The sequence below is a fragment of the Mastigoproctus giganteus genome, chromosome 1 (genome assembly GCF_048544385.1).
Source record: "Mastigoproctus giganteus isolate SK-2022 chromosome 1, ASM4854438v1, whole genome shotgun sequence".
Lineage (NCBI taxonomy): Eukaryota > Metazoa > Arthropoda > Arachnida > Uropygi > Thelyphonidae > Mastigoproctus > Mastigoproctus giganteus.
In genome coordinates this window covers 79,482,199-79,506,778 of record NC_143575.1, presented here as the reverse complement: position 1 = coordinate 79,506,778, position 24,580 = coordinate 79,482,199, and the positions used below count along the sequence as shown (strand labels likewise).

The 24,580-nt window shown below is 39.2% G+C and overlaps 1 protein-coding gene across 2 annotated transcripts in view; it reads right to left on the bottom strand.

The window, feature by feature from the left end:
• Positions 1–24,580, bottom strand: part of LOC150090917 (transforming growth factor-beta-induced protein ig-h3-like) — a 99,888-nt gene that overhangs the window by 12,406 nt on the left and 62,902 nt on the right. For both annotated transcript variants that reach the window (XM_090380656.1, XM_090380650.1), the window contains exons 4-8: positions 16,341–16,489; positions 12,572–12,733; positions 7,306–7,606; positions 5,673–5,882; positions 472–788 (exon numbers count right to left, since the gene is read on the bottom strand). In XM_090380656.1, coding sequence (XP_090236782.1) covers positions 472–788; positions 5,673–5,882; positions 7,306–7,606; positions 12,572–12,733; positions 16,341–16,489 — 1,139 coding nt within the window. The remainder of the gene's footprint in view (positions 1–471; positions 789–5,672; positions 5,883–7,305; positions 7,607–12,571; positions 12,734–16,340; positions 16,490–24,580) is intronic.

Here is a 24,580-nt window from a genome sequence, read left to right as displayed (position 1 = left end):
CGTCCTGCATTGAAAGTCTGGATACTTACTTGCAACCTGCATTGGGGCAGTTCTGTAGAAATGGATCCTATGTGTACCAGTATGATAAAGACACAAGGCACAAACTCAAGCACTTCGACCGGTTTGAGGAGAATAATGCTAAAAAATTTCCCTCACTCGTACCGAGATTTGTACTAAATCCTGTGGTACATCTTTGGAATAAGGTGGAGCCTTACTGGTTTTGAACACTACAAACACACAAACCCTTTTTGTCACATTTGATCGTTACTCTGAATAACAAAAGTGCAAAATGTTAGCAACCAGTTATAAATTAATGGGAAGTATTTCCAGGATAACTCTTGGTCACATGTTATTAATTTTGTAAATAAACATCCGCTATTTTGAAAAGTACTGGTGTCCAAATACTTCTGAGAGTATGGTGTATTTCCAGCTACGTTTAGGATAAACCTACCACTTAGAACTTATACTTACCTTTCTATAGACTTTGAGACGAATGTGGTTTTCGTTACTATCTAGAGTGTTAATGATTTGATTGTCCGATATAGTTTCAGTTCTCAGTTTTCCTGGAACCATATGGTGAAGTAATAACCTGCGGATGCTTCCTTTATCTGCGGTTAACTTTTCCATTTCTGATGGCAGTAAGGACTCAAAGGCTATATCAGAAGGAGCAAATATGGTAATGTTAGTATCTACGTTTGTCAGCATTTCATCGAGGCCTGCTTTCTGAGACAGTCGAACGAACGTATTTAATGATTCTTTTCTGGTAGCCAAATCATGGACACTGCGTACTGTAAAGAAACAATCTATGAGTTTAATAAATACAATATATGAATATAGCAAAAAAAAAAAAAAAACAGTATTCATAATATATTTCAATTAGCTGAAGGTTTGCACTTATATACATAAAAGTTCAAATTTTGGGGACTGAAAACTCCAGAGTAACTCACAAGATGAAACCTTACTTCCTCCTCCTGAGTTGACCTTTCGGGTAGCATAGCGGTTATAATCATCATCCTTCCACACCTGCTGGAAAAGGCTTGACTTAGAATCCAGTCAATGACGCGAGGAATTTTAATGGATTTTTTTCACAAGGTGACTAAGGTAGTCGATCACAGGGGAGGATTACAAGGTTTTTTCTCTCGGGTTTTCGTCCACCAAACTGACTGAATGACACAAGCAATATACTGTCGTCTCATAGCCTCACTTACTTTGGCGCTTAATACACGCTCAACCTCCTGAGATTGGCTATCCTCAGTCCAGTTTCAAGAGGCCTAAAAAAATTCTTCGAGACAATATCTGGATTTGAACCCAGATTTCTCAGAACAGGTGACAAATAAAAAAAATAATAAAAACCTGTCATATTATTATTATCCGTTTATTAACCAAGAAACTGTGGGTCACCCCGGGACGACAGTGTGCCAGGAGGCTGTGAGATTTACATACTGAGGTGCAAGGAACCACAAGTACAAGAGTACATGTGTGCTCGACCCGAGATATTTACATAATTGAACTTACATACGCTTGAAATAAAAACAAAGTTTATAGCAATAGACATCAGAAATTTAAAAAAAAAAACAAAATGCAGCAGGCAAAAAGACCAGGTGTAGGTGATCGTCACAGGTTCAATAGTTGGTAGCAGTTCTTGAGGCATTCCTTTCTGTAGAGCTTTTCCTTACAGAACTTATCAGGGTTGATGCCCAGTTTATTGTAGATTTGGAGGAAGTTGGCAGGAAACGTGCCCCTAAGGGAATCAGTGTTTGTATGTGTAAACCGCAGAGGGTGGCAGGAGTGACGGCGTTCACCTCTCGTCTTCTTTGGGCAAGAGATTAACGGGGCTACAGATGGAGCATCAATTCGGACTGTGATAAGCCATGCTAGCTTGAGTGCATTTCTTGTCGTGATGAGAAGTCTCCAGGGAGTGGTCCCTAGATTAGCTTAGAGGATGGATCTGGAGATAGTAAAAGGGTGACCCACCACCCTGTTCATCCATCTGAGCAACCAATATTCCAGAGTGAGGTACTTTTTTAGGTGGGAGGCAGGAGCAGATGACCAAATTTCAGATGCGTAGAGAGGGATAGGGGTAATGCACCTCAGGCTGTACCGACAAAGCATCGCTGGCTGATGCATACCAACGAGCTCCTGACTCACTACTGACTGACTGCCCGAAGTGCCGCGTACGTCTTCTGTCTCAGCCTGACAAAGTCACAGTAACGGACAGATGTCTGAGAAGTAGGATGGACTTCAATATTTGTAGCAAGGTATCTGCCAGATCGAAGTAGTGCTTCAGAATAGTAAAGAGAGCTGATAGGTATATTTTATCGTATGCTGATTTAACGTCCAGGAAGATGATGTCAATCTGGGATTTGTTGTTGATGGCCTGTTGGATTCTGAAGAGGAGATTAGTAGTTGTTGATCGCTTGTGCAGAACGGTATGAAGGTACTCGGGCCTGTGACCAAAGAAGTTCTGGGAAATTGCTGGCTGAATCGCTTTTCAAAGATTTTAAGTAAAAAGCAACTGATGGAAATTGGTCACAGATCGTTCGAAGATTTAGGTTTCCTTATTTTTTGGAATAGGCTTCACATGGTAAGATCTCCAAATTTATGGAACTATTCCAGATTGTAAGAGTTGTCTAAAAATGTGGAGTAGCAGGTCAACAATGTATGTGCTGCATATTTTCACTATGAATAATGGGAAACCGTCTGGTCCTACAGTAGCTTTGTTAGGTAATTTGTTGATGACATCAATCAGGGCCTCTCTAGATATTTCTATGTCGTTCATCTGTGCTCTAGGGTGACCCTAGGGCACAGATGAACGACACTTGGGTGACCATATTATGGTAACACAGATGTCTATAAATTTCGCGTGCTCTTAGGTGGATTTGCCTGTTTTGCTTTACGAAAAACCCAAGTTTCTAGGGAGATGGGGGGGGGGAGAAACTTGCTCTCAACGTCAAAGAGCGACTAACTCAGCCACGGAGTGAAAAAAAGGCCATAAAAGTTCCCCGGCTCAATGATGGGATTCGAATCCTGGACTTTTATACCCCATGTGGGGAAATTCGTTTGTAAGGAGCTCTCTATTGTGTTAATTTGTATATAGACCAATGCATTTTTAAAATTTTTCCTTTGAGGATAATTATTCTTATTTATGATAATACCGTAATCATAATAACAGACTAAAATTTATGTGAATATACAGGCTGTCCATAAAATATTTGAACGGCTTCAATCAGGCGCAGTGGGGAGGGAGCATATTTTCGGGCTAAATGGCGGGGAAAATATGCATTTCATATCCTTTGGACGATCGCTAACCTAACCAGCCTATTTAATTGTCAATTACAATATCTACTTTTGGAGTCCCCCTACATTCGGGGAGATCTTGACATGGACTGAATAGTCCGTTGCGGAAGGACGGTTCTAATCCTGAATCCCTCTTTCCCTAAGATTGAGTAACACGCAGCTTTTTATTATTATTATTAGTAGTAGTAATAATAGCAGTGGCATATGATGCAAGAAAGCAAGCTTTATAAAGCACTAGCCAAAAAAAAAAAAAAAAAAAAAAAAAAATCATCCTACATCATCTTCCATCCCCTCCAGTAATTTGTCTAGGTCTTCCTTGAATTTATTCAAATTACCCGCCTCACAACAACGAATGGAAGTTTGTTCCAACAATCAGCCACCATTTGGCTGAAGGCAAACCTCTGCACATCTCTCCTGCATCACCCTTCCTCAATTTGAATTAATGCCCCCTAATGTGCGCAGTCTGAGCGAGAGGAAGAACCCATCAGCGTTGAGCTTGCTCAATCCATTCAAAGCCTTAAATACCTCAATCAGATCACCTTGCAGGTGCTTAGTTTCCAGACGCTGCAATTTTCAGAACTAAAGTCTTTCTTGGTAAGCGCACCCCTTTGTTCTCCTCACCAATCTCGTTGTCTGTACTCGTTCCAGCAGCTACATCCTTCCTAATATGAGGCCTCTAGACTTGTATGGGCTATTCAAAATGCTGTCTTGTACAATGGGATAATCACCTTCTTATCCGTGCTTGCAAAGTTCCTGTATATCGATGGCAAAACCCATGCTACATTGCACTGCTCAGAGAATTTCTTATCTTACTGCACAATTACCCCAGATCTTTTTAATATTCCACTACCCTGAGTTATACTACACAGTTGGTACGTTAATCTGAGATTACTGCTATCCATATACAGTACCTTGAATTGATAAATTCCAACTGCCATTTCACAGCTTTGTAACTGCTCGAAGTACTGTATTATGGTTTCTAATTGTTTATAAAGTGCCCCTTTACTGATGGATTACCACTTTCATATTATCATTTTTGCAGTGAATGCATAATATGAATAATAAGAAGAGAAAATGCCACACTAAAATCGATTAGGAATAAAAATAATAGAAACAACCCAAACGTTCTCATTAGTTTCCATAGTTTACAAAGAATTGAAGGTGTTGGACCGAACGCTGAAATGCGATTCGTTGTTTTAAATCTTAATCGACAGGCGCCTCCGTGGGCAGGAGCGGCAGTGCGTAGCACACGCTTCTTGATTAGATCGGTGTTCGAGCCCGTCACCACCAAATACGGAGGATGGAGAAAGGTCAGAGAATGACCACCGCATATCCAGGAGCAATATGGCCTTAGTTGCTAATGCTCCTAAAAACCAAAAAACTAACAATCTTAATCGATTTCAGTTTGGTATTTTCTCTTCTTAATATTCATATTATGCATTGAAGAATACATCACTGAAACAATACCACACAATTTACTCAGGTGAGTGTGGTTGTTGCTGTTATAGGATTTTAGGAGCATCTGCAACTTAGGCCATAATGTGCGAAATATAATGTCTGTAAATTGCATGTGATTTGTGATAGATTTGCTGTTTTTTGGACAAAAAACGCTAGTGTCCGAGAAAAAAAAAAAAAAAACGTGTTTTTTTTTTCTCTCGGACACTAGCGTTTAGACTATCATCGCCTGAGACCGACTAACTGAGCTACTTTGTAAAAAAGACCCATACAAATTCCTCGGGTCATTAACACGTTTCAAACTTAGGTCTTTTCCACCCGGTTTGGGGAGGGCCGCGATTACACCGACTGTGCTACTCATAAGAGTGAGCGTCGATAAAAGATTAATACCAATTTTTTAGATACTGATATTTGTACAATGTAAAGGGGACATTGCCCTTGAATGTTTGTTTGTATGATTAAATAAAAAAAAAAAAGTGATAATAGAATAAAAAATAATAAATACATAGATAAATAAATAATAATAATAACAATAAATATAATAAATATAAATATATAATAATTACTAACATAAATAATAAATAAAGATGTAACACGAAAAATGAAAATAAAGCAAGTTTTTCAGCAGCAACATTATTAAAATTATGCTAAGCGTGCCCATGACAATTATTAATGATACTTAAAAAAAAAAAAAAACACTTTAACTGTTGAAGTTTATCAGCTAGATAAGTACAGTTCTTTTTTCTTTAAGGAGCTTGACCTCACATCAAAACAGAGTAAAAAAAGTAAGCCCATTATAATCACTTTGATTTTTTATTTGTCAATGAAACTTAAGACTGTCGCTGTGTCTGTCACATATTACACATGAAACCGTGATGAATCATAATAAGAGGGAACAGTGAAAAAACGACACTTCTTACCTCGGTCAGGTACGAGAACATCAGACACAAGGTTGACAACCCCATTTCGCCCAAGGATCATCTCAAAAGTTGCGCGAACTCCATTCACAAAGATTCCGGAAGTATTGCACATAAGCTCGAGGTCATGTCCTCCTATCGTCTTAAGTATGAGTTTCTCGATGACAGCCGAAAGACAGATAGTGTTAGGTACGATGTGATTCTGTAAGAGAGCTAACCACACTGAACATTTAAGTTAACGTTCCATGCAATTATTAAAACATTTAAAATGATTGGAAGTTATCAACATTTTCTAATATTGTGTAAATGAACAAATATAAAATGATCTGACGGCGTTCTTAAATAATATAAGAACAAAGAGTTAAATGCAAATCGTAGTATTTTCTGATATAATGCTGTTATTATTATTCTGTACACTGTTAGTGTACAGAACTCAACAATAAAACAACTCTTCTGCCAGTAAACAATAATAATAATAAAAATAAAGGACAAGATAATCCTGTAAGCATTTTGTAAAGAAAGAAATGGCACACTTTTTTGGTGTGCCGGATTTTACAGAGTTTGCTGTAAATTCTAACCTTTGAAGTGCATCAATCGAAACAATTCTGAAAACAACTCTGGTTACTTAAGAGAATTTTTTGTGCTGTTATGAGGTGACCCTCCATGCCTAATCAATATATATATTTTAATTTTTAATTACAAAGATTGTAACTTGTTGAATTGAGTATCTGCTGTACAATGGAGAGTCAGTAAGTTCCCAAACACGTACAGTACATCATGGTCGCCGCCAGGATATTCTACAAAGTGATTCCAGTGGGAATATAATTTTTTTTCACCAAATTTTCACCAAAATAAATTAAAGAAAATATTAAAAATTGTGTATTACTTCGAAATCCAAGGGTGGTCCACTTTCACCACCTTGCACCATGCTGCCGGCGCCCACGAGTCCCATAAATACTAAATGAACATTATGAGTTTTTGCATTAGCTGGCAGAACCATGGTGGTATAAAGTCTGCTTTTTGCGTTCGTGTCAATTAAGGTTAGTCCAACAAAGATATTTAAGCCTGAGCTATTGGAAGGAAAGGCAATGGTAACTGTTTTCTGATGAGCATGGAGTTTTTATGCATTTTCAAAACCCTGGAGAAACAGTAAATGCCGCCTCACGTTGCATCCTGCTGAAAAAAATAGGGACTCAATTCGCAGAAAACGACCTGGGGTATTGTGACAGAATACTACTGTTGCATGATAACGTAAGGCGGTATACTGCACTTACAACCCAAGAGATCATTAACGATTTGGGATGAGAACTTCTTAATCATCCTTCAGACAGCCTTGACCTCGCCCCTAGCGATTTCCATTTATTTGGTTCAATTTTCTGACGATCCCGAGGTTGAAAATAATGTACATCTCCTCCGGATAGCAGCCGATTCTTTTTACGCAGCGGTGTCCAGAATTTGATCAAGTAATGGGACGAGTGTACAATTTCTTCAAGGTGCCAGAAATTCAGCCAAACCTAAAGGATTGATGGAAGTAGTCATGCTATATAGATATGAACAACAGAAGTAGAGATATAAAAGTTTAAATATAAAAAGAGATTTGTAATTAAATTAATGACAATATTTTCACATAATTTACCTAATGTTGCTGCTGGGTCAGAAGTGAGCCTGCGTAGTTCTGATGGAGGGATGTTCTGAAACGATTCGTCTGATGGAGTAAATACAGTAAAAGGTCCAGATCGACGTAAGTCTGCCACAAGGTTGGAGCTAAGCATAGCTCGTCCCAACTCAATAAATCTTCCGTCTTGTACAATGGCGTCTGGTAATGTAGGATGGCCGTCTGGTCCAGGAGGTTGAAGTACCATGTCTATCAAATGGACAATTCCGTTAGTTGCTTGGTAATCTTTTTTTACGAGAAGGGCACAATTAACAGTGTGGATCTGAAAAAAACCAAAGTGAAAAGCATTATTGGAGTCTCTATCTACGAATAAATGCATATATTTTTTTTCTAAGGAAGAACTATACAAACTATTGGAGGGGATGAATAAGTGAAAGTTTTTTTTTTTTTTTTTTTTTGTGCTGATGCTGTGTAAACTTGCTTTCTTCCATTAAATTTGCCACTTCTAATATTTACACTAATACTATATACTGAGTGGCTACTTTATTAGGTAAATCTGTCCTTTTTACGAAATGGAGCGTTCTTTCAGTAACAGAATCATATTTCCTGGTAGATTCAGGTTTTCGTCCAAAAAACAGCCAAATCGACTACAAAATACACCCAATTTACAGACAAAATATACTGACGCTTCATAATCCTAGTTGCTTAAGCACTTAACAACACACAAACACACACGCACACAACTTCATGTGTTCGTACTATGCGATATAAAGCAGGTGGGCACATACTGGATGATTTTAGTGAAATTCAGTGCGAGAATAGGCATGATGAAAGGTTTAAGTGACTTTTAACGTGGCACGATAGTCAGCGCTAGATGTGCACGTATGAATACCTTGGAAACTGCAACCCTGCTTGAGTTTTTACGTACGACAGTGTCTCTGGTGTACTGAGATTGGTCAAATAACAAATTATCTGGTCAAACAGTGATCCTGTGATTGGGAACAGCTCATTGATGCTAAAGGAAGCTGATAAGACTTGTGCAAGGTAAGAGAAAGACTACAGTCATATAATAGCAACACAGTAAAACAGAAGTAACCAAAGGAGCATTTCAGAATGCGCAATTCGCTGTGAATTGTCATAGACAGGGTATCACAGCCGAAGATCGAATCGCGTTCCACTACTCTTAGCAAAAAAAAACAAGAATTTACGGATATCGGATTCAGGAATATCAACATTGGACAGTGCAAGATTGAAAAAAGGTTGCCTGGTGAGACGAATCCCAGTTTCCCTAGTGTAGATTCCTGTACTAGTGAAAATAGCACTAGTACAGGAACCTAACCTGCCAGGCGTCAACAATTCAGGGTGGTGATAGCAGTGCAGTGTGGGTTGTGTTTTTGTGGTGCACATTAGGCCTCTTGATACCAGTGGAGCAACGTTTGGATGCCACAGGTCATTGGAAATTTTTTCTGATCAAGTGTAGTATCCATCTACAAATGAGTTCTTCCCAGAGGATAATTTGCTATGTCAGAAGGCCAGAATTGATTGTACAGAACTGGTTCCAGGAACATGACAGTGAATTCAACCTACTGTGATGGCCTCTCCAGTCACCACACTTCAACAACAATTGAACACCTGTGGGATGAGATAGAATGAGCTCTTCGGAGTAGAGATCTGCAACCATCCAATTTACAGCAACTGTAGAAAGAAATTGAGTCAGCATGAACCAGCATTCCTGTGGCATGCTTTCAACACCTTGTTGGATTCATGCCGCAACGAATCCAGGTTGTTCAGAGAGATAAATGAGGATCTGCTCGCTATTAGGTGGATGCACCTAACGATGAGGCCACTCAGTGAACATAGGGTGGATTCGTGCTGTAATCTTAAAATTGGTAAAAGGTATATTCTGTGAATGTTACGTATGCAGAAAGTATACTATGCTTATTAATCGAATTCCAGAGGGTATACGGCGTATACCTACGCATACTCTCCACTATAGCCCTGGGTGGACCATATTTCAGTTCACCAGAATATATGCAAATTTACTGATAACTAAATAATCGAAAACAGTTTTAACAATTAATTTAAATGTCATAAATAATATCACATAAATTTAATATTAATAAAGTAATATGGGGATGAACAGGGCCGTTTTAAGAACTCTCGGGCCTCCCGGCGAATTTCCAAATGTGGCCCCTATTCAGTTTAAATTCAGTTTAAGCTTTGCACGGAGCGTAGCGGACACTTAAAAATTATAATTATATAATATAATTATAATTACATAATATATATATATATATATATATATATATATACTGTATATATATATATTATTAATTTAGAATCATAAGCGAGAATTAAATTTGTTAATTATTTTTCTAAATATTAATATTTTCGGCACTTTAAACTATAAAAAGAAAGCCAACAACATTATTGGTATATCATTATGTTCGGTGTTTGCGGTGCTTTCGATCGCAACGTAACATGTGGGACAGAGGGTCTTTTAAAAAATTATTTAAGATCAAAAAGTGAGGCTCTCAGTAGGCCGAGGCCCCTGGAGTCCGCCGGATGCGCCCATGCGTTAAAACGGCCCAGAGGATGAAATTGCTTTCAAAATTTAAATTCTGAAAATTATTTCTGAGTGATATGATATATGGTCTATCTTGTATATGAAAAATATTGAATCCCCATTATTTTGCAATGAAGAGGCCAAAACACAAATGAACTGCAGTGTGACTGCAATAATAAATGCAATAGCATGAATTCGTCGAAAATAATTAATAGCACACAACCGATTGCCAATAATTATGAATTAACGAAAATGGAAGGGACAAATAATTAAGCATACTCGTTTACATTCCCATAGGCAAGTAGTCAAAGGCGAGGATACATTGGTACAAGTGTTTCAGTTGACCGTTCGTAAATCCTCCCTAGATCGATAAATACATTGCTGTTCTTGTATTCTATATCTTTTCGAATTTCTCTGACCCTATGTGGCTGTCCCAGAGTATAAACAGAAACTTTATTTTTTATTTACATAATTATCAGTAGCAAACAAATGATTAACTCACAAATACCAAGATAAGTGTGTGTGCGTGCACTCGCGCACACACACATACACATTTTTTATAGAAGGAATAGAAGAATAAAATCCATGTGAATGATTTCCAAGCCTCATATACGCTTCAGGGAAAGGAACCGGAAATACAGAAAACATGGCGTGCTGAGATGGTACTGATTTTTAAAAATTTTAATTAGATATTTTTATGAATGGTGTAATGATGTAATGATGTTGTTGTAATGTTGTTGAATAACTACGATGACTATAGTATTTCAGTTTTATTGATTTCGATGCCTGTCAAAGAAGGAGCTAGTTACTTATTTTTTTTTCCCCCTTTTCATTCATTAATTGAAATTGCCTATTGGGCATTATCTTATTATAAATCTCTGACTTTTTCAGAATGCCCCTTTTCAATGGGTGAGTGTCCACTTCTGCTCCTGCCAACGCAATTGGCAAGAGGCCTTAGTTGCTTTTCTTGGATTTGATCCTGCAATAACCCCTTCTTCCAGCTTGGTTTTGCTCGTTAATATGAGTAACTTCTGTTGAGCTTTCTGGCTTCTGGTAGATGGCCGTTCGTTGAACTCTTTTTCTTTTGGAGAATACAGGCGATGATCAATCTCTAGGATGTGATGCTTGTTCTCACTGTGATAACGTCTCTTCGTCGGTTTCTGTTGTAGCCTACTTGTCCAACTCGTTGTGCTATAGCTGAGGGGATGACCGCTGCACACTACAGTTGATTTGTAATGTGAATGTGAAATTTGTATTGTTAATAATTGTATACTGTACTATACTATTTCTATATGTATGGCGGATTTGCCATATTTTTTTTTTTTGGCTAGGGTCCCTTTACCCAATAAATCAAAAAAAAAAAAAATGAATGCTCCTTTTCAACCAAGTTCTCAGTTCGTATGCGTTTAATATCATTAGTATCCACTTGGTTAAAGAAATTCCCATTAGTTACTTCAGAATTGACAACTGGTGACAACATCGCCGATTTTAGTACCAGACAGATATTTTCTGCTTCTATTCTACCTATCCTAGTGCATCCCTTCACTTGAAATATCACGAGGCACTTAAATCTCTGTCGAAGCTCGTTTTATTTTTCTTTGGGGCAGCAACCTGCTTTCCCGGTGAAGCAATATCGTCGGTTAATACAAGTTTTATTCGATATCGTCTCACTCTCTGTATCTAGTACACAGAAATGAGTTATCAGTTACTTTGATCACTTTCAAAAAATTGACTTTCACATGTATATGTAGCATATATTCAAAAATTAATTTACAAAGTACTAAAAATGTACTATACTGCACTTCAAAATTAAAATTAATATATATATATATATATATTATTTTAACTACAGAAATTCTCGGTTGCAAGTACAATTAAATATAACTTTTTATCTTAACTAAAATATTCCGACTTAACAATTTAAAACTGCATGAAATTCAAGATGCTAAACTTAGTACTGTATAAGCGTACCTACTAAGTGCGACTGCTAGAGGCTCCCTAGTAGCAAGCAAGAATAATACTCACTCATAATGGATTTATCCCTTTGAAAGTAATCGATGAATATCACCCCGTCTTTATCCCAAAAAATTTTGATGCCACGATTTTAGTATCTGATCGTACCCTTCGAAATTTATTGTGTCTACGATATCCTTCATGATACCATACTTGCACATCTGTTCGGTTCTCTTCAGTAATGAATCCAAGTTTCATCTAAGTTCACCCGAGAAAGTTGTTTAAATCCTGGCCAAATTTTTCAAAGTGTCTTTGCACATTCACCCTCTCCCACTTCAATTTTAAATTCAAATCTTTTAGTTTACATTTCGCTGAAATTATTTTCTGAATTCTTTGTAGATAGGGTCGTTCACAGGATGTGATTAGTGTCTTTGATATATATTCCAACCATTGTATCCTAATCCTTCAAAATCGAAACATAAACAGCGTAATTTTTTTTTTTTTTTTTTTTGTTTTTTGTTTTTCTGGTTGACAGTCACGGGTCGTCCAGACTTCGGTTCATCTTTGGTGACACTATGACCCCTTTTGAATTCTAAGCTTGCTTCCTTGCATCATTTTTGCCCATTCTAATGCTAATACTAATTCTAGTATTGCCATACAAAATAATGATTTCTTTTTATCGAACTATGTTCCAAGATTTTGAATGCGAATGCTTTTAATGAGCCACTGATTTATACATGAAATTTGTTTTACTGCTATTCTACTTACCCCGTTAGAATAACTGTTAATACGAAGCTTTCCTCCTTGTAGACTATCCACCTCCATATCTCCTTGAAAATTACGAGATGGAAATTTATAACCAACAGCGTGATAGAGAATATGCTGCTCTATATGGTCATTGAAAGCTTTCTGCTGTATGATGTCCATGTTCTAAACACGAGAAACATATTTTCATATTAGGAACTTATTTACACTTAATGCAATCTATTTTATATAAAAAAACACAATTTACTGTTAATTTCGTATATTATCAACATTTTTCCCGTGATAACAATAAACACTGAAGCAAATATAAAGGAGGGAAGAATGGTAACTTGACAAGATGATGAATATTGTTCAGTATATATAGATCTTCTCCACCTCTAATCGTGGTTTTGCTTATTCGCTGCTTCCCTTTTACATCCCCGATTCTCGTTTTAGAATCTTTTTTTTTTCCCAGTAAAGCAGTTTGTTGTTTTTCAGCAAACAAATTCAGTTGATGAAAAAAATTATTATACAGGGTTCGAGGAAACAATACTTTCCCACACAAATTACATAAACCTGAATGTTTCATATAAAACACCACTTTGCATAACTTTCCCTTGTTGATAGCACAGTAGGATCGCCGTTCTTCCCACACCGGGTGGAAAAGACCTGAATTCGAGTTCCGTCGATGAAGGGAGAAATCTTTATTGTTAATTTTTCACAATGTGGCTGAGTTAGTCGGTCTCGGGCGAGGGTAGAATGGTTTTTTCTCACGGAAACTAAGGTTTTTCGTCCAGCAAAACGACCTCAGAACACATGCAATTTATAGACAATATACACAGAGTAATATGGCTTTAGTCGGTGCTGCTCCAAAAACCGTATTGCAACAACTGCATAACTTAAAATTATTGTTGTTGGGTTTTAGCAACCTAGGATATATTGCGCCATATATATATGTGTGTTTGCAAATTGCACGTGTTCTGTGGTCGTTTTGCCTGTTTGCTGGACGAAAAATCCAGTTTCCGAGAGGAAACACCATACTACCCTTGCTTGAGACCCCACTAACTCGGCCACGTTGTAAAAAGGCACGCAAAAATTTCTCGCGCCATTGACAGTATTCGAAGTCAGATCTTTATCGTCCGGTGTGGGCAGAACGGTGATTATATCAACTATGCTACCCGCGAGAGTCGTACTGCAGATGCCACTTTTTCACTTTTTTTAGTTTTCAGCCCTGAAACGTGTACAAACCAGAAGCGCAATAATAAATATAATGCTGGCGTGAAAGTAAATGGAGGTGAATGATTAATTAATAAAATATAAATAAATTTACACCAGATTGGCAGACAGATAATGTTAGAAATGGGATGAAATAACCGTACGTTACGCCCCATAAGTCGTGTCTTCGACAACGGATTTCAGGGAGTTTTAAACTACGAAAGAAAGGGAATGTAACACCTTAAATTAGCAAACTGATACGGTGGCAGCGGCTAATTTGCAAACTCTGATTTGTCTCTGTTCTGTATTCGGATTTTGTGGCGAGAGATAATGTTGTAAGGCGGCTAAAATAACCGTAATTTACGTCCGATAAATTAGTCTTCAACAACGGATTTCAATGGGTTTTAAACTACGAAAGATTGGGAACTTAACACCTTGCGTGAGTAAACTGACACAGTGGTAACGGCTTATTTGCGAAAACTGATTTGTCTCTGTTCTCTATCCGGACTTCATGGTGAGCTATATGCCAATGAAGTTTCAGAACTGTTTATCAGCCCTGACAGGAAAATGACAGGGATCTGATCGGATGTGGCTTGCCTTGAGAGAGCTAGTTTCGTAATGGCCGGAACCTTCTCGAACCATTGGTGGAAGTTCATGTCGATAAACATCAGGTCCTATTGTTTCTAAACAGCTCTCAAGATAAGTTTAAACCAAACTATCACAGTTAGCTATCTGTCTTAGCTGAATTCAGCCTTCAAAATTTGTGTTGTAGCAAAAAAGTAAAAGCCACTAAATATACGTACGTATATTTAGTAGCTTTTAGTGGCTTCAAGTGTGCGTGTGTATCGTATTGAAGTGATGGTGACTTGCCATTTAGCTTCCAGGAGGAAACAATCACCTGAAAATATCCTCCTGAAATCTACCCTCCACCAGGAAGCGGGTTTCCATATAAAAGAAAAACTGTTCATTGTGCACCTCCGGTTTCCTGGGGGTTCGCAAAAAAAAAAAAAAAAAAAACCCTACTGCCAAGGGATCGACTTGTAAGTACCAGAGCAGTAAGTATCAGCGATCCGATGCTAGCATATTATACTACCGCGGAAACTAGCAAAAATAGGTAACGAAAAAAAAAAAAAAAAAAAAAATAGAAGAATGGGTGGGAAAAGAGTCAAAGCCACGAATAAAGTGAAGCTAGGGGTAATGTCAAAGCCAGGAATAATAATGAAGATAGAGTAATGTCGAAAACAAGAATTTAAGATCGAATAATCTCTAGGCATCTTTTGATGGTCTTAGTGAGCGAAAAATTTAATGAAGAAACCATGGTATTCCTTATTTTTTTATAAGCGAAGTTCCAGTTCTCTGAACAAGTTTCAATTTTGAAAGTAAGAATGTCTCGTATGGAATCTTGTGGCGCCACAAGATTCCGTACGAGAGGCCTTTCTGTCTTTTAACATCTTGTTAAGGCATATCAGAGTAGATTAAACTTCAGTGAGTAGTGCTGAATGCTAATGTATCGCCTTGATTTAATAAAAGAATTTGTGTATATAGAAGATGAAACTATTGAGACAAGAATGATTAGATGTTTCTAGGGACAGCTACTGCCTTCATGTTTCCAGGGGTAGGACAAGGACAGATCCAACCTTAATAGTTAAGCAAAGGGTAACAGCATATGAAAATGGTTTGTTTACAGATAAAGAAGAAGAAGGTATATATATATTTTTGGAATGATCACAGGGGGGTAATTATTCCTATTCTATCTCCCGACCGGATTCGCCCTTATTTAGCTCGGCGCTTCACCGGGTTTCTATTATACGGTCAGAATCACATATGATGCTAATAGAGGCGTAACTACAAATTATAGATCCCAACCAGCGAAATATTCGAACCTCTCCCTGTTTGAGTTGACCGTGTTTCAAGCTTGCATGACTATTGAATGCAGCAGTGTTCTTGTATTCTCCTGTCTCATGAACTTCTCTGAACCTATGTGGGCGTCACGGAATATAAACAAAAAAATATATTTATTTATAACCAAACTCGAGTTTTCCTCTACAGTGGTGGGCATGACAGTATGATGATTTCGCCACTGGCTACTCATTCGTGTTGCACCATGGCTACGTCGCTAGCTTGCTATTTAGGAATATTTGGACGAAAACTCCGCTGATGAGGAGAAGAATTGGGTGAGGTCTTTTCAGACAGCGTTGTGATAACCCATCTTTGAGGTTTGTGGGTTTTTCTTGGAATTTCTTTCTGTTTGACAAACAAGAAAAATCTTTCTTAGAACCTGGCTAATCTACATTGACTCGTGAATGTGAACAAATTAATGATCATTAGACTAAAAATTAAAATAAAAGAAAAAAGATAAAGATACAAGGAAGTCTTGTTTTTATTATTATTTTTTTTTTGTTCGTTTTAGTAATTAGCCCAGTCTATACATTCGTTTGTTGTTATTTAAATTTAGAGTTTAGATTAAATTTAGAGTTTTCCATGCAGCCTATTTAATAATAGGGCTGACATGACACATCTCTTTGAATTGTGCTCCTTTTATATCAGTCTTACTACTTCTGCATTTTTATCTACTTACTCTGAATGCTTCATCTGTAGGAACAAAGAGAGTCATTGCTGGACCGGACTCTCTGAAACGGCTTGCAAGACCTGCTTCGATTACTGCCTCTACAAAGTGAGTGGCTCCTAAGTCTGCAGCTGTCTCTAGCAGGTTGGTCATAGATTTTACTGAAAAAAAAAAGAAAAGAAAAGAAGGTTAATACATGGTACTTTACTGCTCAGAAGAGGAAACGAAATTCTGAACCAAGTGAAAAAAGAAAAGAAAAAGAGAATATGGATAGTTCATGGTCTGCATTTCACCAAGAACATTTTGTGCTGTAATGCATCACAGTAGTTATTAATGTTGACAATTTCCTTCTTCATTGAATGAAATTATGAATTATAGTGACTTAACTAGGATATGACGCGAAAATGAAATTAAAGAACAGACTCACAATTTAAATAACTCTGAATTTATAATTTACTTTAAAAGTAGAGTACAGTTATTATTATCTAAATCAATTACTGTATTATGAAAGCTTTATATAAAAGCTACAAGCTTTTCGACAGTAATTTATCCGAATAAAATAATAATTATTATTTTATTTATAATTTAAGAAATATTACAATTAAATAATATTAAGTAATAGAATAATATAATTATAATTTTATTTTATAAAGTTATTATTTAATAATTATATAAATTTAAACTGATAAAATATTAAAGGTAAGCAAGGAAACGCATCTGTGATATTCGGCCAGAGGAACCATAAACCCTAGTTAATAATTATTCATTATTTGCTATTTCTTCGTAAAATTTTCACCAGAATTAGAAATTTTGCATTTTAATTTGTAGTATTGCTTTCAGCGTTTCTACGGTCAGTTGCGTTTTTTGTGAAGTCCACAACTTATTGGTTCCCAGCAAACATAATGCAAATCCAATTACTCTTTCAGATGCCTTGTGTCGAAATGTTTAAAAATTTCGACCCACCTCATATCTGTGGGTATACTTTCGTATTCGTGTCCAAAGTTACAATTATCATGCGAAAACTGCAGCCAATAAACAATTAATCTAACCCTCTAACCACAAACTTTAATCACGAATGACAGATGACTGTTTATGTGGTCAGCCAGCACCATCTGTGAAGCAAAAGACGTTGTCGTCGACAGCAAGGATGCAGAATAAAATAAAAAATGCGAAATCGTGATTCATGATATAAGTATGGAACGGCTACATGTCCAATCTGGGACATTTTCCCGGACAGTTTGCAATGTGGGGCAAGCGACTTAAATTCGGGACTGCCCCACATAATCCGGCACGTTTGGTCACTTTATCTTAGTACGTACTTGAATATTAAAAACGTTTTTAATTTTAACAATAAAGGAAACTTTACTTTTTACTAGTTAGATACCTTGAACCTAACAACCGTTCCTAACAATCGCGAAACCCTTTATAAATTCGTATCTAATGGCACCTAGAGTGCAAAATATTTGAAAGTCATCGAAATAAAAAAAAAATACACAGAAATTTCATGTTGTTAACATTTTTTCACTTGCTAAAGTGAGAAAAGAGACAATGTACACTGGTGTTCAAAGAAAGTGCATCACTCCTTAAAATTGTAATTGTCGTCCGAATAACGTAAGGATATGGCAATATTTCATGCAGATTGCATCAGATAAGATTGACAGCGTAGGTGATGACATAATATTGCGTCAGCTGTTACTTTCAGCTATATAAGCATGCTCTGCAAGAGTTGCAGTCATTCCTTGCTTGTGTCAGGATGGCGAGTTACGTGCAGTTGACGGCACGAAGAAACAGTGCTATTGCTGCTTTACCTGAGGAAGGATGAATGTTCTTCCCGTCACATTGCTTATAGAGTGTCTTATAATCAGTCGACAGTGAGCAGATTTCTTTCCAAACTCAAGAATACTGCTGATAGGAAAAAAGAGAAACTGGACACAAACGATCTCTATGCCAAAACAGGACGTTTCGAAGCGCTTATGCCTTAAAACCCGTCAAGCTTCTTCGTCTGAGCTGAAAAGAGAATGAGAAGAACATACAGGAGTGGTAGCAGCAAGTGCAGTAACAGTCAGAAGACGCCTGTTCAAAAATGAACTTGTATCCAGTTGTCCTAAGAAGAAGCCCCTCTTCACACAAAAAATGAAAAAGGCCCGATTAATTTGGTGTAAGGAGCATGTCAAATGGACCCTCGAGCAGTGGAAGTCAGTTATTTTCTCAGATGAGAAGAAATTCAACCTACATGGCTCTGATGGGAGACAAACGATTCGCCGTAGACGTGGTGAAGAATACCATCTAGACTGTATGGTGTCCAGTGGCGGATTTAGCAATCGAGAGGCCCCAGGCGGAATTCAATTTTGAGGCCCCCCTCTAAATATTTTCGGTACCACTACAGTGTACATTCTACACGCACGTTTTTACTATAGCACGCGCTCTAGATTTGGTGTTGCGGTTTTAATCATTTTGGTTGCGCAATTCTTTCATACATATTTTAACTAATATTTAAATGAAATAATTTCACAACTACCACCCCTCCCAAATTTAACATTAATACATAAAATCTAGCATTAATGATAATATGTATTATACTTCAGATTCACTTAGTTCGCATAGATATTTCATATAATATGTGGGGATATTCGCATAAGGGTTTACTAACTTCTCATATTAAATTATAGTTTTATTCAGTAACGGTAATAAAGATGAGTGTAAGTGTAAGTGTAAGTGTGTGTTGTTGTCTTACGGCACCAGGGGTTTCCCCCATCTCCGCGTTGCTTTCATTGTGGTGAACCAGTTCACTGGGAAATGCCAGAGATTTAAAAGTGTGTGGGAATTGTTCATGTGTTGTGTTCTGTACCGTTGTTCATCTGGTCATTTAGCCGTTGGACCCCTATTGAGGCCCAACGTTGTCCCACTTACGCCCCGTGGAGGCAGACCAGGAACCCAGTAGCTGTAGATTCACTCTGGCAGGTCCTGCCGCTTAATTTCCTGGGATTTCGGCGGCTAGGACCTTAAAAAAAAAAATAAATAAATAAATAAAATAAAAAAAAAATAATAAAAATAAATAAATAAAAAAAAAATAATAATAAAAATAAATATATAAGTAAATAAAAAATCTGCGCTGGGGTAATGTCGCTTTGGTTTGCTAGGCCGAGTTTTGGGCGTAAGGTAATTTTATCATATTTAGTTTTTGACGTGTGGGGCTTTCGCTATGATGAAGGTAGAGAGGGGAGGGAGACCGAAGATTGGGGGGAAAAGACAGAAATATGGGGCCAATAGAGTAGATAGCCCCAGTTTTCAGTGGGGCATGCCCATGCCCCACCAGAGTAGAAGTTTGGGGGTGGAGGAGAAGGAACAAAAAATGTCCCCTCCCCCCAAGGAAGTGGGAATAATAGGTGAAGAGGGCGAGGGTGTCCTCTTCAGATCGCCATCAAGCTGTTTGCAACTGTGCTGCGTTTAGTCTGTTCTCTACTGTCTGTGCTGCATTCCCCCGTCCTTGCTTTTCTCTTCCGTGTGATCAGCACTCTTCTTTTCCAAGTACTGGTCCTCTGCAAGGTTTCAGTTTTTTTGTCACATTTGGCGCCGATTTTTGTCAATCTCTGTGTACGTTGCTGTAGATAGCTATTAGTGTTTTTCTCCTGGTGAATAAGTCTTGCGCATACTGGGAGAGTGCCCTATATTCATCCTCAGTGTCCAGGAAGTGGTGCTCCAGTCCTTTTGGGAAGTATCTTAACCTTGTTATTAGTAGCCCTCTGAGGTCTTCATAGTGTTGACAATCATAGACTATGTGGCTCCAGCTTTCACTTTCTCCACATATGCAGTTGGGGTCCTCAACAAGTCGGAAGCCAAACAGCTTCTCCTTGTAGGGTCCGTGTCCGGTTAATAGTGTTGTCATATGGTACCCTGGGAAGTACCACGGTGGCTGCTTTGGGTATATTTTCTGGAGGTCTGGTAGAAATCTTTTTGTTACTTCGCCTTTTGTAGTCTCTGTCCATCTTCTCTGCCAAAGATCTAGGAGGTGGGTCTGTAGCCTATTTTTTTCGTGTTTTAGGTTGCCCGCCGGGTCAGTCGTGTATCCTTGGTGGGTAGCGGCCACTCCCCTGGCCAGCAAAAACAGTAGCCCGGCCTGAACTGCCTCCAGGTCCAGAGGGAGCGCTCCAGCAAGTACCTGCAATGCTGGGGTACTTACCGTGCTGCAGGCGCGCGTTGTTGATAGCAGTATGGTCCTTTGGGTCATTTCTAGTGTTCTTTTGTTGACTACCAGTGTCGTTTTTGGATACCAAACCGCTGCTGCATAGGTGATTGCAGGCAGGAAGGTTGTTTTATAGTAAAGCATCAGTGCTTTTTTCTTGAGTCCCCAATCTTTCCTTGTGATTCTGGTTACCAGTCCAGAGTATCCTCTGATTTTTCTTCTGATGTATTTCAGATGCGGCTGGAACGTCATGTTTTTATCTAGGATAACGCCCAGATACTTCAGTTGGCTCACAAATTTGATTGTTACATTGTTGATTTTAATTTGCGGGGGTCGTCGTAGTTGCAGAGTCCCCTTTAGCAGGATCGATGAGGTCTTGTCTGACGATATTTTCAGCTGGTTCTTTGATGCCCATTGCTGCAGCCGCTGCAGTGCCTGATTTGCCAGCGTCTCCAATTGGGCCCTGGAGTCCGCCTCTACCGTCAATGTCAAGTCGTCCGCGAAGGCGTGTACTGCCACAGAACCCAGGTCCGTAGTCAGGAATTCATCGAGGACCATTGTCCACAGAAGCGGCCCAAGCACCGATCCCTGCGGACATCCTCTGTGCACCTCTCTTGTTATTTTTTGATAGTGTACATTGATTTCCACTCTTCTTTGTGTTAAATAGCTTTCGATTACTTTGTAGAGGTTAAGAGGCACCTCAGCCTCCCTCAACCTTGCCAGGACGCTTGGCCACCAAAGTGAATCAAACGCCCCAGCAAAGTCAACAGAGATGAGCAGCAGATACTTTCGTCTACAATCCTGGAAAATCCTTAGCAAGTTTCCCAGTGCGTCCACGGTTGAGGATCCTGGTCTGAAGCCATACTGATTTCTGGCATGTAGGCCTGCCGCTTCATAGTGTTTTATAACTCTCACATGGAGTAATCTTTCAAACAATTTGCTTGCCACTGGGAGCAGTGCGATGGGTCGATATGAATCCGGAAATTCTGGATTTTTGGTAGGATTTTTCAGTATTAGTTTTAAATTTGCTGTTTTCCATGCAGTTGGGAAATGTCCTGTTTCCAAGCATCTATTGTATAGTGTTAGGAGTAGGTGCGGATTGTATTCCACGGTTTTCTTCAGTATTTCAGGCTCAATAAGATCGAGGCCCGGGCATTTTCTATTTCTGACCCTACTAGCGGCCACGCTGAGTTCATCCAGGGTGAAGGGAGGCTCAATCGCCTGGTTTCTGTAGTTATCGTTTCTGTAGCATGTCTGTTTCTGACCTGGCATAGTTAACATATTTGGTTTTTGATATATTCTGTCGAGTATGTTATTCATCGACTGCTCCCAGGTTGTGGTGAGATCTCCCTGCCGAGTCCTAGTGGTAGAAATCACCTCCCCCCTAGGCAGTCTATTGGTTGTTACTTTGTAGACAATGCCCCAGGGGTCATTGTTCCCTGCTGTGGAGACCAAGGACTCCCAAGAGCGTCTTTTACTTGTCTTTATGGCGTCAGTGTACCGGTTTCTTATTTGTCTATATATTTGCCTCAGGGCTTCAACCTCATTTGCTGGCCATGTTCTTCGGGCCCTCTGGAAGTCCTTCCTACTCTTGTTCATTTGTCGCCGGAGCATGGCAATGTCCCGGGTCCACCAGGGGACTGCGCCCAGTCGGGGTTGTTTCTTCCTGATAGTTTGGTTGCTGATATCTATCATCAATTTAGTAATTGCCTTCTGCAGTTCGTTCGGATTATTCTGTGGATCTAGGGACGGAGGTTTGTTGTTAACCGCTGTAGTTAGTAGCTCTTTGTATTGGGGCCAATCTGCCTTGGCAACTGCGTATCTGTGGGGTGTTTGTATATTTGCTGTTGTTCTTGGCAGCGTTCTTGTTACTTTGCAGGTGATGACTCGATGGTCCGAGGTGGTCCAAGCGTCTTCCACCCTCCAGTCGGTCACGTGGTTCGCCAGGTTCCTAGTTGCTAGAGTGATATCGATGGTGGCCTCCCAGAGGGTGTTGCAGAATGTTGGCAGATGGTGCGGTTGGTTCAGTACAACAAATTGTGATCCTATCAGATAGTTTTCGAGTTGCTGCCCATTTGTTGTTCCTCTTCTGTCGGCAGTAACGCTGTGCCATAGTGGAGAGCGACAGTTTACATCCGCTCCTATAATTATTTTTTCATTCGGCAGAGTGTTTTGGAGACGGCGCAGGTAGTTGATTGTGGTCTCAATTTCCTGTCCTGGCCTGCTGTAAAGGGCCACTACATATAGGGAGCCTAGTGCTGTAATGAGCTGGGCACAGGCAGCCCAGGTCGTGCACAGTTGAGTTACTTTTGTTGCAGTGATTTTGGTGTTCCTGACTAGGACCGCTGCCCATGGGGTGTCCTCCTCCGTGTGGACGGCCTTATATTGCAGTGGATACCCCACCACCCGCTTTGCGTGAACGTATGGCTCCTGCAATATGATTATGTCGGTGTCTTCCTCATCGGCCCTGACCCGGATTTGGTCTGCCACTGTTTTGGCTCGTTGCGCGTTAGTCTGGATTATCTTAATCATTGCTATATTATACTTTTTATTTCTTGTCCCCATAATCGATTCTATTTTGGTATATGCTTTTGGCTTTAAGGTAGACTGGGCACTTCGGGTCCTTGATTGAATGCGCGTGTTCTATTTTCATTGCCTTACAGTTTGCGCAGGTGGCTTCCTTGTCTTTGTGTGGACAGTCTTTAAAGGCGTGTCCCTTCTCTGTGCAGTGTCCACAAGTTGGAACTGTCTGGGTGCAGACATGCGTAGTGTGTCCGAACTTGCAGCATCTAAAGCATTTCGGAACCACCACTCGCTCCCGGAATCGGTAGCTGCCCCACTCAATATATACCCTTGTTCTGTCCTTTAAGACTTGCCATGCTTCCGGTATAAGCTCCACACTCCAGTTGTTGTTTATTCCTCCTCTCGCCTTTATATGAAACTTTGTGGTTATTACTTCGTGTGTTTCTTTGTCTGGTATTTCCTTTTGCAGATTCCTGAGGTAGAGCTCTTCGGCCAGCTGGGCTGCTGTGACTTCTGGATTGACGTCATAGATTATTATTGACGGTCCCTTCCTTTTGGGCGGCTGGGCCGTTAATCCGAGAGCGTCTATTTTGGGGTTTTCTATGATACTTTGTATTTCTTGTCTAGTTTCGGTTTCAATTACTAGTCCTACGTCTCTCATTTTCCGTATTCCTTTTATTCTTGTATTTTTAAGGTCCTCCCTCATATTACTAATTACTTTTGTTTTTAATTCCTCACTAGAGGGGATCTTGCCAGTCTCTTTTGGTCGGAGTATCACCAGGTTTGGTGTTGGCAACAGTGTTTTCCTCTTGTGGTGCGTCTCTGCGGTTGGTTGGGTTTCCGTTGCTATTGGGATCCTCAGCGCTTCCGAGTATGTCGGGACGCGCTGTGGCGTTTGTTTTTCCCCGCATTCTTTATATGCTTGTAGCCGTGGTGTAGGAAGATTCGGTAGAGTGTCCAGCACCTTCTCAAGGATGGAGGTTCTTGTCTTAAGTTCCTCGTTAGTGGTTTTTAGTTTCTCGCTGTCAATAAAGATGAGTGTAAAAATTTAAAATGAAACGATTTTATTTTTTTTTTTTTTTGAGACCCCCTCGATTTAAGAGGCCCCAGGCGCGCGCCTCGTGCGCCTGTGCGGAAATCCGCCACTGATGGTGTCTACAGTGAAATTCCCTACCAGCCACGAAGAAAGAGTGCTATTGTTGCCAAATGATATGGGGGTGCATTTTGTATCTCGGAGTAGGTCACCTACGGTTTATAAAAGGTTCCGTAAACGCCAATGGATACCTGGCTATATTGGAAGGCAAATTGCTGCCAACCATTAGAGACCATTTCAACTTGCCAAGTAACTGCATCTTTCAGGACGACTCTGCTTCTTGTCATCGGGGGAAAAGTGTAAGTAGGCACTTATGTAGTTACTTTAGCTTCATTTCTGCATGTGAGTTTCTACAGTAATGTGTTTACATTTGTTACAGGTGAAAAAATGGTTGGAAGAACGGTCCATTACAACTCTTAGCTGGCCAGGAAACAGCCCGGACTTGAATCCTAT